The sequence below is a fragment of the Pyrgilauda ruficollis genome, unplaced genomic scaffold, assembly GCF_017590135.1.
Source record: "Pyrgilauda ruficollis isolate IOZ18807 unplaced genomic scaffold, ASM1759013v1 scaffold110, whole genome shotgun sequence".
NCBI lineage: Eukaryota > Metazoa > Chordata > Aves > Passeriformes > Passeridae > Pyrgilauda > Pyrgilauda ruficollis.
Genome location: NW_024509211.1, coordinates 1 through 14889, shown reverse-complemented (window position 1 = coordinate 14889; position 14889 = coordinate 1). Strand labels below are relative to the sequence as shown.

Genomic DNA, 14889 nt, shown 5'->3' with positions numbered 1-14889 from the left:
CAGCAGCGTCCACACAAAGGTGCCTTTATGTTGGTGTTGCACATTCCCAGGAATTTATGGAACCGGAAAAGGAACAAAAGGAGTTTTTTGGGTTTCCCAAGCCTGATGAAGGCTCAGTAAATTCAGCATAAATTTATAATGTCATTGATCTCCAAAATTCTGTGGGAGAAACACAAAGACTCCTCACTTTGGACATCAGACTCTGCTGATGGATTCATTTAGTCTTAAAATTTTGTCTACATATAGTATTTTTACTCTTTTAAATCATTCCCATTATGAGATGTCATAATTAAGGCAGGACCTCTCCAGCTCAGCTGCAGCAGCATCCACACAAAGGTGCCTTTATGTTGGTGTTGCACATTCCCAGGAATTTATGGAACCCAACCAGTGTCAGGCCCTTTTTACAGCTATATCCACACTGCACTACAAGCTCTTGTCTCTCTACACACATTGCTCACTCAGAGTGAGTAAAAGCAACACAGAAACAATTTGCAGAGCTGCCCCAAATGACTCTGAAGTGTTCAGCAGACACTTTGTGGCTGCTCCTGTGGTTTTGGGGGCTGTTGTGGCAGATCCCACCTGGGACTCTCTAGTGCTCAGCTGTGGCCTCATAGCTGTGCTCAGGTTTGCACCTGCATCCTTGTGTGCCATCAGAAATGGCAGTAATACCAAAGTTATCCAGAAATCAACCCCTAATCCAGATTTTGTCTTTTTTTCCTGCCCAGCATATTCCAGCAAGGCAACACCAAGCCTTTCTAACAGCTCAGTTCAGAGGACTTCTGCTGCAGCAGATGGAATTCAGCTATCCCTGGTATTAATTACATCAGCTACACACACACAGGACACCAGGGACAGCCTCTGCAGGGGCTGCACGTCCACTGCAGTGACAGAGGCCAGTCCTTGTTTACTCTGGATGTGAGGAAAGCTGAGCAAGTGGTGACTGGAGCCTGCAGAGACCTCCAGTGACAGATGTCAGCCCCAGACCTCTCTCACCTGGCAGATGTCACCTGCAGACCTGGCAGAGTTTCCTCAGGGCACAGGGAGCCCCAGCAACGTGCAAATCAGCAGGAGAAACTCACCCAATTCCTGTCTGCTTCTACCATACTTGAAGTTTGATGTTAGCATGTAAATGAGGCGTTTAAATCCGATTCACACAGAAGCTCATCTTAAAGCTGAACAAAACATGTACCTGGGCAGCCTGTGGACAGTCTCACCACCCTTGCAGTAAAGAAATTTTCCCTGATATCCAATCTAAACCTCTCCTGCTGCAACTTGAAGCTGTTTCCTCTTGTCCTTTTCCTTTTTTCTTGGGAGAAGAACCAAACCTCACCTGGCTGCACCCTCCTGTCAGGAAGTTGTACAGCAGCCACCTGAGCTGACGTGGATTTTCCCTACAACCATTTCCCCCTCTACTTAGGAGGCAGATAAGGAGGAAGGAAGATCCTAACACAGCAACTTTCCCTGCAGAAGGAAGATGCCCATGTCACAGTCCATTGGCATTTGGAAAGACACCTTGGGACATGCCTAAATAGCACCACTTTGTCTGATCAAACCATTTGGAAGTCTCAGCTCTGATTAGGGTTGATGAATCAAAGCAAACCAACTTCTCCTGCAGCAAAAAACATTATGAATCTGAAACATCCCAGTGCTGCTTAAAAGAACCAAGCCCCGTTGCCAGAAGTCTTCCAGTGTTCTTTGATGTCACCAAATCTGTAAACATCATCTATAATGAGCAGAAAAGGAATGTTATATCACCTCTATTACAACAGGGTGACAGCAAAACAGCCTCTGTCAATACATTGTGTTTTTTGGGTCACAGGAAGGTTTTATTTCTCTCTTAGAGCCTTGAATCCCTGCATTAAGACAATCAAGAGACACATTGGGCAGCTTTAGAGCTGCTCCTTTTCCTTCTCATCTGATCTGTATTTTGGCATGGCTTCTCAGAAGAAAGGCAAATGTAATGAGGCAGCTACTGTACTTTTTATAACTCTCCTCAGGTCTTTCATTTGGGCCAGCAAGGAAGCTTGTTAGAGCAGAGAAAGCAACTAAGCATCTCTAGAAAATGCTATTAAAAGAGCAAGTAACAAATGAAAAGCTGGGACAGACTTAATGGTAAATACATGGCCTGGCAGTTCAGCACAGCTACATCCTGCTTGCCATTATTATTTAATACTGGCATCGATTGAAAGATGAGGCAGACCAGGCAATTCTCTGTGGGGTTACTTGAATACCATTTCATGTGAGATTAAATAGGCCCACAGGTTTGGATCATGCTGTTTGATGGGAGATTTTAATTAATTCATTAAATATCGGCGACTACTGCAGTCGAGCAGTAAACAACACCTCCTTCATCATCTCCGTGGGCAAACAAGTACCTGCTAATTATCAGTGCCCAGCTCCAGGCTGGAACCAGCACAGCATTAACCTGCTCCTCTGGAATAACAAGCTGCCCAGCCACTGTCCCACACGCTGTGTGAGCTGTTGGTGTGGAAGCAGCTGCTGCCGTGGATCAGGCACAGCTCCATCCCCACAGACACCTCAGGGGGTCATTCCTGGTTGATACACAGTGCAAACGACAGCATGGTTTGTCCAGAAGTTTATTCCCAAGTTGTCCCTGGCCAGGATGGTCAGTTTAGGCAGAGCAGATAAATTATCTTACAACCAGCCTGCTGATCACTGGCTGGAAATCTGTGGCTACAGGCATCAATTCCCCACTTCTATCTGTCCTTACAACTAACCATTACTCTTTGCAACAGCACCACCGAAATCTTTTCCTCAGAGGTAATTGCCAGGAGTTCAGAAGCAGGGTCACAGCAAACAATAAGAAAAGAGAAGGATGGAAAGGTGAACTTGGAATACCTTTGAGTGGGGGAAGATTCATTCACTGGTTTGGAGATGTGCAGCACCTTGTGTGTACCCTGGAGCTGCAGGAGAGCAGAGCTGAGGATTGTGGAGCACAGCTTTCCCTGCCTGAGCCTGAGCAGCTGTCCTGGAACTGGATGTGGAGAAAAGCTGCAAGGGAACAAAAGGGAGGAGAGAAAGCAGCCACTCCCCATTTCTACAGGGTCTAAGGAGCATTTTCCCTTACAGGAGCAGAAGTGAGACTCAGCTTGTTTGCCTTTAGGAGAATTTGTCTCTCTTTAAAGAAACAAACCACTTTCTTTTCTCAACAGCCATTTTTATTGCTTTTGACAACACACCACTGGAGTGAAAGGAAATAATTTTCTGCTATTCTTAAGCTTCTTCCTTTGTTAGAGCAGGTACATTTCCTGGGACTACTGATAAGGGTAAGTGGTTAACTTGTTACTGGTCATCCAAGCTGACCATGTAAGTGAAAAGAGTTGGAAATCCCTCAAAGCACCACAAAGCTGCCGCCACTCTGGAGAGTGATTAACCAACATTTGCATGGAGAACAAGTTCTTACAGGCACTGCCAACAAGACTGAAAGTCTGTGTCTCAAGACGTCATCACGGGGGCTCAGGCTTGAAAGTGTCAGCAACATGCAGTTCAAGAATAATCAACAAAAACCTTTCCAAAGGGCTTTGGCTGAAGTCCCTCACACACAAATCCTTCAAACCAGCCAGAATCAGTGTCCTGAGCCCCACCTTCAACCCCCAGCTCCTGCCACAGCCCAACCTTCAGCTACAAAATAAACACACACGGGGTTAACATTGAAGAATATTTACTTTCCTTCATATGGTACATTCTGTAAAGTGCTAAGTTCCTAAATTATACCGAGTTAAAATGATATACGGCTCTAGTATTTTAAACACAATAAATATAGAATGAGCCTTGGGCAACTGCATTGCAAGTTTTATTCTTTTTTTAGTAGACAGCCTAAATTTAGTAGTCAAAATAGCTCCAATAGTGCTCCAAGAAAATCTAGGAAGCAGTTATAAATAAAATCACATCCTTCAGAGCTATCCTACGCACTTCTCCTGTCCACATTGCACGGATAAGCAGCACTCCTGTGAGCATATGGAGCGAGGAAAAATAAGGAAGCTGAAAATTACCCAACAAAAAATTGCAAAATCCTACAAGTTAACGCTACATATCCTCCCATAAATAGTCTGGCTTCCACATTTAATCTTAGTGCACATAACCCAGGTCTTTTATTTTTAACTCCCGTTAAAAAACTCTTCCAGGAAGAACATCTTGCAAGACACGGGTCGATTCATCCTCATCTTGCTCCTTTTTGCTGCAAAGTGGAAAAGACTCCTGCACGAACTGCCTGCACATGGGGCACTGCTGGAAATACTTGATGCAGCCATCACACAGGCACGTGTGTCTGCAGGGCAGGAGGACCCAGTTCACGGGGCCATTCTGGCACACCACGCAGTCTTTGCTGTTTTCTTCCTGCAATTCTGGTTCACCTCCAGCCAGCCCGGCCTTTTCCAGCAGCCCTCTGTCAGTGCTGCTCTCACCAGGGAAGGTATCACTGGGGAAGGGTGCAGGACTGTTTGCAGACATGAAGAGTTGCTAAAATACACATAAACACAAATATTTAGGAGTGAACAAACTCTTCCTTAGTCTCTGCACACGCACAGGTGCAATGGAAGTTCCACTGGATCCATTCACTGGGTCAAACAGCGCCAGACTCTGTGTGGCTCCTGGCAGCTGCCTGGCCTCCAGTTAAAGGCATTTCAGAAACATGAAATTACATAAAACAGGGGGAAAGTATTAAAGATAAGTCCTCAGACCTTGGTTGCATCAAGCCAATGTCATGCATGAAATTTAACAGAAGTGCTCAGGTTTTGAGCAGCTCGGGTTTGTTTCTGGTCCATCAGTCTCTGTGCCTAGAGGGATCCTCTATCTGTTCCTACCAAAATTATATCCACCATGCTGTCAAATCTGCTTCACTCAACCCATTCTGCTCTTGCTCATATTCCAACCCCCTACTCCTTTTTTAGTCTTATTTTATGTGAAGTGCAAATTCTTCTGGGCATGATTCCTAAGCATAGAGTAAGAAGAAGGAATTTTTAAAAAGTAAGTTTCTTCTGAGGCTTTCCTGATTAAAAGGGAATTTTGAAGAAAGGAAATAACAATTCTGGAAAGAAGAAGCATTCAACAGTGAATTTCTTCCTACTGCTTTACTAAGTGGACACTAGGACACCTAGATTAGAAGCAGTTAATTCTCTGGGAAACCTTGACTATTTTAATGGAAAATATTTCTGTACAGTAAGTTCCTGTGGCACTACTTAACTGATAAAATAATTTAAACTACCATCCAGTTCTTTGCATGACAATAGAAGTCTTGTACTAATTTAGGCTCCTGAAAGCCTACACAAGCTAAAGTTAACACTGTCATACACATGAAACCAGACTCCGTGCGTGGCTTACCTTCAGGTCATGGTATTGACCTTGAGCCAGGAGGAGATACTGATACAAAATTCGGCAGGAAAGTCTGTAGCTTTCATCAGGAACGTGAATTACAGCTACCATTGCAATCTACAAACAGAAAAAAATTCTATGTTTAACAACCTTATCACTCAGGCTGAGAGAACTGGGGGCGTTCACCCTGGAGAAGAGAAGGTTCCAGGGAAACCTCAGAGCCCCCTCCAGTGCCTAAAGGGGGTCCAGAAGAGCTGGAGAGGGACTTGGGACAAGAGATGGAGGGACAGGACACAGGGAATGGCTTCCCACTGCCAGAGGGCAGGGATGGATGGGACATTGGGAAGGAATTCCTGGCTGTGAGGGTGGGCAGGCCCTGGCACAGGGTGCCCAGAGAAGCTGTGGCTGTCCCTGGATCCCTGGAAGTGTTCAAGGTCAGGTTGGACAGGGCTTGGAGCAACCTGGGATAGTGGAAGGTGTCCCTGGCAAAGGCAGGGGGTGAAATATTATCTTCAAGGTCCCTTCCAACCCATATAACTCCCTGATTCTCTGATTCACTTTGGTACAGCTCCTGACCTGCTTAATTCCTCAGACAATCAGGAATTCAACGATGTTGACTTCAAGCACTGATCAAATAAATAAAAAAATACAGTGGACAAGATAGAAACAGAATGTGACACAAGAGAGCCCTTGGTGCTCCTTCAGCTTTTCACCCTGCTTCCCCATGGAGCTCTTCTGTAGCCAGTTTATAGCAGAGACCTGCTCTGGCTGCTCCCTCCTCATGGAATTACACCCCAAACTGCAAAGGCACCTGAGCATTCTTCTCCACTTTCTTCCCCTTCCCTCAGAAACACACAGACTGCAGTTTTTAGACTCCAAAAATCACTAAGAAGTGATTGGCTTGTAATCCGAGCAGGCAAAAGACAGATTTCACTGGAAAGGATTCTGAACCCCCACGGGCTGACTTCAGATAATTCCTCTGGAAATACAAGCACTCCAAGCTTGCATGCTGTGCCTAATAACCCCCACCCTGCCCAAATTACGTAATAGCCTCTAAAAAGCTGGGAAAAAAGAAAGTGAAATTCAATATTATTGTAGTTCCCAGAAGCTGTCAAAAGAGGAATGAAATATAGAAGCTGTTTTGCTTTAAAAAGAAATTTAAAGGCAAATTAGACTTGCACTTCAAAATCCACACATGGCTAATTAAATACAGAGTTCAAATGTGTATGTACCTACACATATGGATTTTTAAGAACTGATTTCACTATTCCTTGGCAAAAGGGTCTTTTTTTTTCTAAATCTCAGTGCCTGAGATCTAAGCTTCCACTTTAGCCGTGACAGTCTTCCAGTAATTTCTGTATGTTTTATATATGGTCATGCTAATTTTCTGGATCTAGAGGAAAGTGATGGCACAAAACCAAGTAGGGATGATCTTGCCACAAAACCAGTTAGGATAAAAATCAGATGACCTCCCCCAGGAAAGAATCACTGAAACACATCCACAGTGATGGACACCCACACAGACCCCCCAAATATAATTAAAAATGGTAATATCACACTGGCAAAGATCCATTTCCACATTCCATTTCTATTTTACAAGTTTGTTTCAACAAACCAGACGCAATTCTGACATTTGTCTGGCAAGGAGTTCAGGTGGAGCTACTCCCGACTGGATTTACAGATGTGTTCCTTTCCTCCAAAACCAGGGGAAAAATACCTCCATCACTCTCCTTCCAACCCTTTCTTCTATGTTAAGGCTCAAAAGAGAGGTGTTACAAATTCATGCCCATGCTAATGTCAAATACATTCAAATACTACATTTAGAGTCTCTATAAAAATGTCTTAAAACATTCAAACATCTCAAGTGGGGACAGGAGGGAGGAGGGCAGTCCTAAAGTCAGGTGACAAGAAGCCAAGGACAGCCATCACCTGGAAAGGGGACAGAGGACAGATTTCTTAGGCACTGGTGTGATTACAGCTTGCAGGTGAATGGATGGAAAAGTATTAAATGGATTTTGGCTTGGAATTTGCTTCCAAGTTCAGTTGTGCTACTGTTCAAGGAGCTGCTGCAAGCAGATTATCAATCCAATGAAAAGATGGGAGATAAAAGTGTGTCTCATATCATTCAGAGTTCACCAATTTAGAGTTTATAAAGGGTATTGAACAGCATGTGGCAAGGCTGAAGCTGCTTTAATAGCAAGAGATTAGGAGGAGACCCTTTTTGAGGAGCTGAGTATCTCCTATCAGCCTCAAGCCAGACTTTCACCCCTTCCTGTAAGTGCCCTGGAGTTGGCCCCTGTGAGACACAACCATGACACAGACCTGGGGCAGAAAGGTAATTTCTAGGTTTCTAATAGCCAAGTCAGCAATCAGCTCCATATATGTGCCAGACACTTATTAAAAAATCCCTCCTGCCTTGCCAACAGAATCCAAGAATCTGTGTAAGTGCAAGAGCTCCACCACATGCCTGTGTGATCCCAGAAATCAGAGTAACAGGTTGTTAAACTGCCCAAACCCTCATTCCTCTGACCACAGGGACACTGGCAGGCAGAAGCTTTGGGGAAATCACAACCATCTTTTAAATGCTGTAGTGAATAAGTAAAGAGTCAGCAATCTTTTTCCATTGCCGCTTCAAAGACTGAGGTTTGGAAGCTAAAGCTTTGAACTGCTTTATTTTATCAAATAAGAAAGTGAGGGACCAAATTCTAGGGAACAGGAAAGTGAAGCTGCTTTATTCAAGCCTTTCTCCTGAAACATTCAGACCTTAAACACAGTGACCCTGAAGTATACTCTGATATTACTTACAATATCATATATTTCTCTGTCTTCTTCATCTGCTAACGTCAGCAGTGCTACCAAGGGATAGCGAGCTCTAGGCACGGGGCCAAAATCCACAACTTGAGCATCTTCTGGTAACTGACAATATTTCTCTGCCTTGTCATTTTTCTTAATGCTTTGCCTGTGTCAAGGAAAACAATCAGTGGCTGCAATTGCAGACAAACATGACGTTTGCATGAAGAATATTTCTCATCGTGTTTGTTCATAAATGAGTTGTGCCAAAATCTGCAGCGCGTTTACCATCCTCAATGCTCCCCGTGCCAAAAAAATCAACATATTTTGTCAAAACAATTCAAAAAAAGGATACAAGTACTGCTGTTTGTAGAGGTATTCGTTGTAGAGAGCATCCTCTAATGCCTGAGGAGTCTTTATTCTGAAGCAGTAGACGTGTTTCTGCAGCGCTTCGTGGAGCTTCTGGACGTTGCAGCCCCAGTAGCAGGTAAGGACACAGTCCTCCAGGCAGTCAGGTGTCAGTGTTACACCCCCTTGGAGAAAGAGGAGAGGGATTTCATTAACCCACCACGTGCAGGAATCCTGGAATCTCTAAGTCTAGATGCTTGAAGAGCTACAAGCAGAAAACAACTTCAGTGCCACAGATTTTTATCACAGAACCATAAAATCATAGCATGGTTTGGGTTGGAAACCCCCTCTGTGCAATCTGTGCCTGGGTTTCACCACTCTCACAGAGAAGGATTTCTTCCCACTATCCCATCTATCCCTGCCCTCTGGCAGTGGGAAGCCAGTCCTCCTTGTCCTGTCCCTCCAGGCCCTTTTAAAAATCTCTTCTTCTAGGCTCCCTTCAGGTACTGAAAGGCTGCAATTAGGCCACCCCTAAAATGCTAAACATTATAAAATAACAAAAATTAGTTATCATTATAAACAAATCTTCTGACTATCTAGATTCAGCTTAGTGTTTATGTAAGTCAGTGGGGATGAGGAGGTGGGTGTGAGGAGATAAAATGGCTGATTAAGCTCACAAAAATACCACATGCATTTTATGAACAGTAAATTTTAACTTCTGGTAACACTTTACACACTCACTGGCAGATCCAAGAGCACAATCTTTGCCCAAAGTCCATTCCCTCCTGAGATAATGGCAGTAATTAGATCACTCACCTACAAAACTCTCTGTGGTCTCAAAGAATAAGGCTCTTGATCATGCAGAGGGAGGTGAAAAAGGGTATCTATGCTCTCCATTCTTTTTTCAAAAACCAGTTAACCTCTAAACACTTCCTGCACAAACAGGAGCAGGAGTGCTCAAAGCTCCTGAAAAAATCCCAGTTACCTGAATTGTGGGATTTGCTGTTTTGGGGGGGTTACGTTGAGGTAGGAGGGAAATCTGCTGCAGCCCCTCCTCATGCACTGGAAGGCCCCACCTCCGTGTGGGTGGAAGATGCTCAGCCTTGCTCACTGCTCCCCAGTGATGCAGAAGGCCATGAATTCCACTTCCTCTGTGGGTGATTTCAGGAATGATAGGGGTGGCTTGAACTCTGATCCAAACAGATACTTACATTCAGTTGGAGAACAGACAGAAAAAGAGAGTGATGATTTATTTATCTATTTATTAAAAATAGTGCACTTCCAAATACTGCTGAAGATCTGGGCTTAGATTTAAGTGGGTGGCACATGTTCCATAATGAATTCTGTACAATTCTACAATTCCATGAAATTTATAGAAACGCCCACAGTGGTTGGTAATTTGCAAATGTTTTAGTTACTTAAAGATCTGTAATAGCAGGAAGTGTTCCATTAATGAGAATTAAACTGTACCTCCATATCCAAACATTTCACTTTTAAAAACACCATGTTTATAAACTGTGTAAAAGCTTATTTCTGTTGGAATGGAAGTGTATTTCTGAGGAATTATGATAGAGAAAAAGGATGAGAGCAAAAACAATGATCTTTAAGGTCCCTTCCAACCCAAACCATTCTATGATTCTAGGCAGAAAACGGAAAGTACCAAGTTCAGGAATGCAAATTGACAAAACCCATGTAAGAAATTCACTGACTTGTTACTGAAGCTGCAGCAGGATTAGGGATCTCCAACCCAAAAGGATTCTTCACTTGTCTCATCCGCTTTTTCAATACCCTTGTGCTGGATTCTGTCTCTTCTGAGTTCCTCAGAATAACAGGAACACCCAAACCAAACCTAGGAGACACAAAACAAGAAGAACGAGTGGGTTCAGTGTTAGTGTTGAAACATTTGTTTTTTTTTTTTTTTGTCAGCTCTAAATAGCAAGCAGCAGAACAAATAGAGCTAGCTTGGCTTTCCAGAATATCTGCCAGGATGCATGGATAATGCATCCTGCAATTTCGACTTCAGCTTTTTGTCAGAAGGCAGGAGTCTGCACAGTGATGCAGGGAATCTTTAAAGGGGAAATATTTTGCTCTGGGTTTCCACAAAGGAAATAAAATTAATGAGAGTTGTCAGTGCCCTCTAGTGGTAAAGGGTTAGGCCAGAATTTCCTCCCATCTGAGTCCTGCAGAACTGAGCACCATTCCAGCCTCCTCCCGTGAGCAGGGACACTTTGCACTAGCCCAGGTTGCTTCCAGCCCCACCCAACGTGGCCTTGAACAATTCCAGGGATGAGGCAGCCACAGCTTCTCTGGGCAATCTGTACCATGGCCTCATCTCCATTACAGACAAGAATTCCTTCCCAATATCCAACCTCAAGCTGCTCTCTGTCCATTTAAAGCCATTCCTCTCATGGAAACATTTGTATTTGTTCAGTGGCATCATGGAAGGCTCGTGGCCGTGCTTGGTTTGAGCACACAGAGGGTCAGTTCTCTCTGCTACAAGGGAAAACACCCACAGTGACATCCCAGGGGCTGCAGGGGAATATCCCAGTTAAACATCTCACAAAGAAACCAGAGGCAGTAGCTGTTTCCCTTCTTCAATTCCCAAACTCTAATAGAACCGATCTCTGCAGCCCTGTTTTATATCAGAATCTGCCTGATTGTGGTGGAAAATCCCTGTTCCTTGGAAATTTTCTTCACTGGATGAAAGCAACAGGATTATCCTCATGAAAAGTGGCAAGATAAAAGAGCCTCTGATACAGTTTTAGCAGCAGCTGAAGGCACAGAGGCCTTTCTGTTCCACATTAAGGCATGGCTTTCCGTAAATTTTAAATGTAGGAAACGTAGGAAGGATGAATAAAGATACAGTTTTTGTTTTATGATCTAACAGTCCAGATCATTAGCTGGTAGAGGAGAACATAAATTTCTTCAGAGCAGTGCTAGCTTAGAAAAAGCAGGAATTTCCAAGGGTTTAGTTAATGAATGAATGTTTCTGCAGAGCCAGACTTCCAACAGGTGCTGAGCCTTCAGCTCCACCTAACAGGAGTATTCCCCTCCAGCTAAAAATACATTGCCCAGGAAATCAGGTGATCTAAATTCCACTTCACCCCTGTGCCCAGGGCACCTGTGGGACTGGCTCTGGAAGCTGCCTGTGCATTAACCTACTTGGGCTGTGAGCAGAGCCACAGGTATGCAGAGCTGCCCACAGGAACAGACGCTCCTCCCATCACTGCAAGGCTTGACAAATCAGAACATGAACATTCCTCAACAGTTGGTGTTTTTCAGGCTGACTGACACCAACACAAACACACCATTAAAGAAATTAATGCTGAAAATTATGGGGGAGCCCAAATGCAACTGCAGCAATAGATCAGGTATGCTGTGCTCCAGTGACAACATTTGCATTTACAGTGCTCTGTGTGGCAAATGAAGGATTTGAGTTGTTTTCCTGAGCAAGTTCAGGAGCACTTGAGCTGTAACTGCAGCTGCAGGCACAGGAAAATCCCTTGGAGGCTCCTGGACCCTGCCATGGCACAGGAGAATTCCAAGGAAGCAGCAAATACCCCTGAGCAGCTGCCTACACATTCACCTGCTTGTATGTGCTGAGCTCCTGGCTACAGCTCCTCCTTGATTAACAGGCCCTTAATACTCAGTTTGAAGAAAAAAATGCATGTATTTCCATAAACTGCAATAACACCTAGTGCAGGTGCAATTGGAATCTCTGATCCTGAAAAAAAAAAAGGTGCAACTGGAATCTCTGATCCTGAAAGAAAAAAGCCTCTGGATAGTCCTCTGTACAGCCTGTACCCAAAAGACACCAGTGCATACATGTTAGGATCCTGTAGCACTCATCTATTTCGGACCATTTTGAGCAGGGGATTGCCAGAATTTACTACAAGTAGATAAATAATGATTAAATTGGCAAAAGCATCAGTGGATAGGGATAGACATAATGAAGATTTATCTAAATATTGGTTCAGTATAATAATTTTTTAAAAAATACCTTTATCACCAGCACTTTGCAGATATTAATGTGGAACCAATGAGAGGAAGTTCAACAACTCTAGTTTTATTTTCATCACAAGCCACATGAGTTTGGTGTAGCCACAATTTTTACATGAAAGATTCTGATTGCAAATCAATCAAGTACCAGTATTTACATTTACAACCACTCCTGAAGGTTAGGGACATTCAAGGAGCTGCTTCTGAAAAAGGCAAGAGCGGAGTTTTTGCGTCATCCTCTCAAACACAAGCAGAAGCCCTTTCACTCACCACCCCTCGACACTTCAGGAGATCAGCTCACAGATTCACAGAATCATGTAGGTTGGAAAAGACCCAGGCTGCAGCCTGGGAGCTGTGCAGAGCCACAAGGTCCCTCCGAGCCTCCTTTGCTCCAGGCTGAGCCCCTTCCCAGCTCCCTCAGCCCCTCCTGGGGCTCCAGACCCTTCCCAGCTCTGCTCCCTTGCCTCGACACACACACATAGCTCAGAACATACAAACGCCTTGTTTGCCAATATTATGAATGATATTACAAAAACCATTAAGAAAACAGCTCGGTATTACTAAAAGAGAAACGAGCTTAACAGAAATACGTATTTCTTTTTAAAATTATTTTTATTGCTCGTTTAGAAGCCTAGGAGTGTTTGGGTTGGAAGGGACCGTTCCAAGCCCCTACCGTGGGCCTGGCCTTGCTCCCCCTCAGCACAGCCCAGGCACCCTCGGCCGAGCCCCACCGGCCCCCGAGCACTGACCAGCCGAGGACGAGCGCGCTGGTGACGAGGAAGCAGACGGACACCAGGGCGATGTAAAACAGCGGCGAATACTCGTACAGCGTAACCAGGAACACGGCGGCCATCGAGCTGGCCGCGCCGCCCTCCGCCTGCGACTGAAGGCGCTGCCCTCAGCGTGCCAGGGACGGGGTGGAGCCATGGCGGCACCGAGTGAAGGCGCTGCCCTCAGCGTGCCAAGGATGGGGTGGAGCCATGGCGGCACCGAGTGAAGGCGCTGCCCTCAGCGTGCCAGGGACGGGGTGGAGCCATGGTGGCCACAGGGTTCCAGGGTCGGCACAGACACATGAAACGTCACAAATGAAATAATATGTCGATGACAACTTTATTGAAATTCATGACAAAAATCAAAGCATCATTTGTATCCATGGAGTTATAACAATATCAATTGTTACTATCAATTCCTATATTTACAGACATTATATATTCTGTGACATCTATTACATGAAATATGCCATATACAATTTATAAAATACAGGTTAAAATATACTCTTATGTATTGTTAAATTCTACCATATATTTATATCATATTCATATACGTATTTTATATAATGTACATATAAAATACATACAATATATTTCATATAATACACTGCTATGTAATAACGTTTTTGCAATACATATTTAAAAAAATGTGTAATTCCTGACTAATAAATTTATATTCCCCTCCAGCAAAACTCTAGTACTACATTTTTTCAAACTTTTATATATAATAGTTTAATATTGTTACAAATAATACCAGTTAATATACTGTACAACTGTATTATTCAACAAAAACAGTTATCTAGATATAATAAATATATATCATTATTTCTAAACTTTTCCTCTATTGAAATCCAGGCACATCGATCTGGCCCAATCCTCCTTCAAACACCTCCATCCAGGAGCAAGTGCAATGTTACAGCAGGGAAAAGCATGAACAGATGCAGTTACTACAGATAAAATAAAGACAGAGAGGGAAGAGGTGCAGGGCCTGGCAGGAGCCCTGAGTGTACGGCACGTGTTCTCTTCATGTGCTTTTGCAGCAGTGGGAGAGCTCCTAGGCAAGCAGGGCTCCATGCGGTCTGGGCGCTTTGTTGGAAAATTAAATGATGCAAGGAGGTAGAACACACCCGCCCGTGGCCCTCCACCTGCTGAGGCGGCAGGAGAGGCAGTGGGACCTTCGCCAGAGACTTTGCAGGCATCCTCTTCTCCTGAAAGCACCAAACAGGGACTGCAAGGTGGTTCTCTGCTGCCAGCTGCGAGCAGCGCAAGCACAGCTCTGTGCTCGTAGCCATGACTCTTCCCCTTCATCCGGTCAATCTTCAGCAAGAAGGATTCTCCTGAACCACTTGTGCAGAATGTGGTACTCATATAGCGCATGGGTGTGGGCACCCGGCTGCTGCGCCAGGTGATGGAGCACATTGTATGGCTCAGCCGTTTGAACATCTGCTGGTAGATTGATGTCCTGAGGAAGCCGCTGGTTACCCACGATGAAGTGGTTGAGGCATTTTGCTCGCACACATAAGTAGAGGCTGTTGATGATATCCAGCAGGCGTACCAGGAGATCTCTCCTGCGCCACGATGAGACGGGTGTGACATTGAGCAGGTGCATGACAATGGTCTTCATGGTGTAGGTGGAAAAGCCGAAGCCCAG

General features: G+C 44.4%; 1 protein-coding gene across 2 annotated transcripts; it reads right to left on the bottom strand.

Moving 5' to 3' along the window:
• Window positions 1-3665: 3665 nt before the first annotated feature.
• On the bottom strand, window positions 3666-13483 carry CGRRF1 (cell growth regulator with ring finger domain 1). 2 transcript variants are annotated; one of them, XM_041477006.1, is made up of 6 exons: window positions 13218-13483; window positions 10179-10318; window positions 8477-8654; window positions 8137-8290; window positions 5341-5448; window positions 3666-4479 (listed from the first exon to the last, which is right to left on the bottom strand). In XM_041477006.1, the coding sequence occupies exons 1-6, from the start codon at window positions 13319-13321 to the stop codon at window positions 4129-4131; spliced, it is 1035 nt and encodes a 344-aa protein (XP_041332940.1). In that variant the 5' UTR covers window positions 13322-13483; the 3' UTR covers window positions 3666-4128. The 2 variants fall into 2 exon arrangements, with proteins under 2 accessions (XP_041332940.1, XP_041332949.1); XM_041477015.1 differs by having other exon boundaries at window positions 8137-8284.
• Window positions 13484-14889: the final 1406 nt, after the last annotated feature.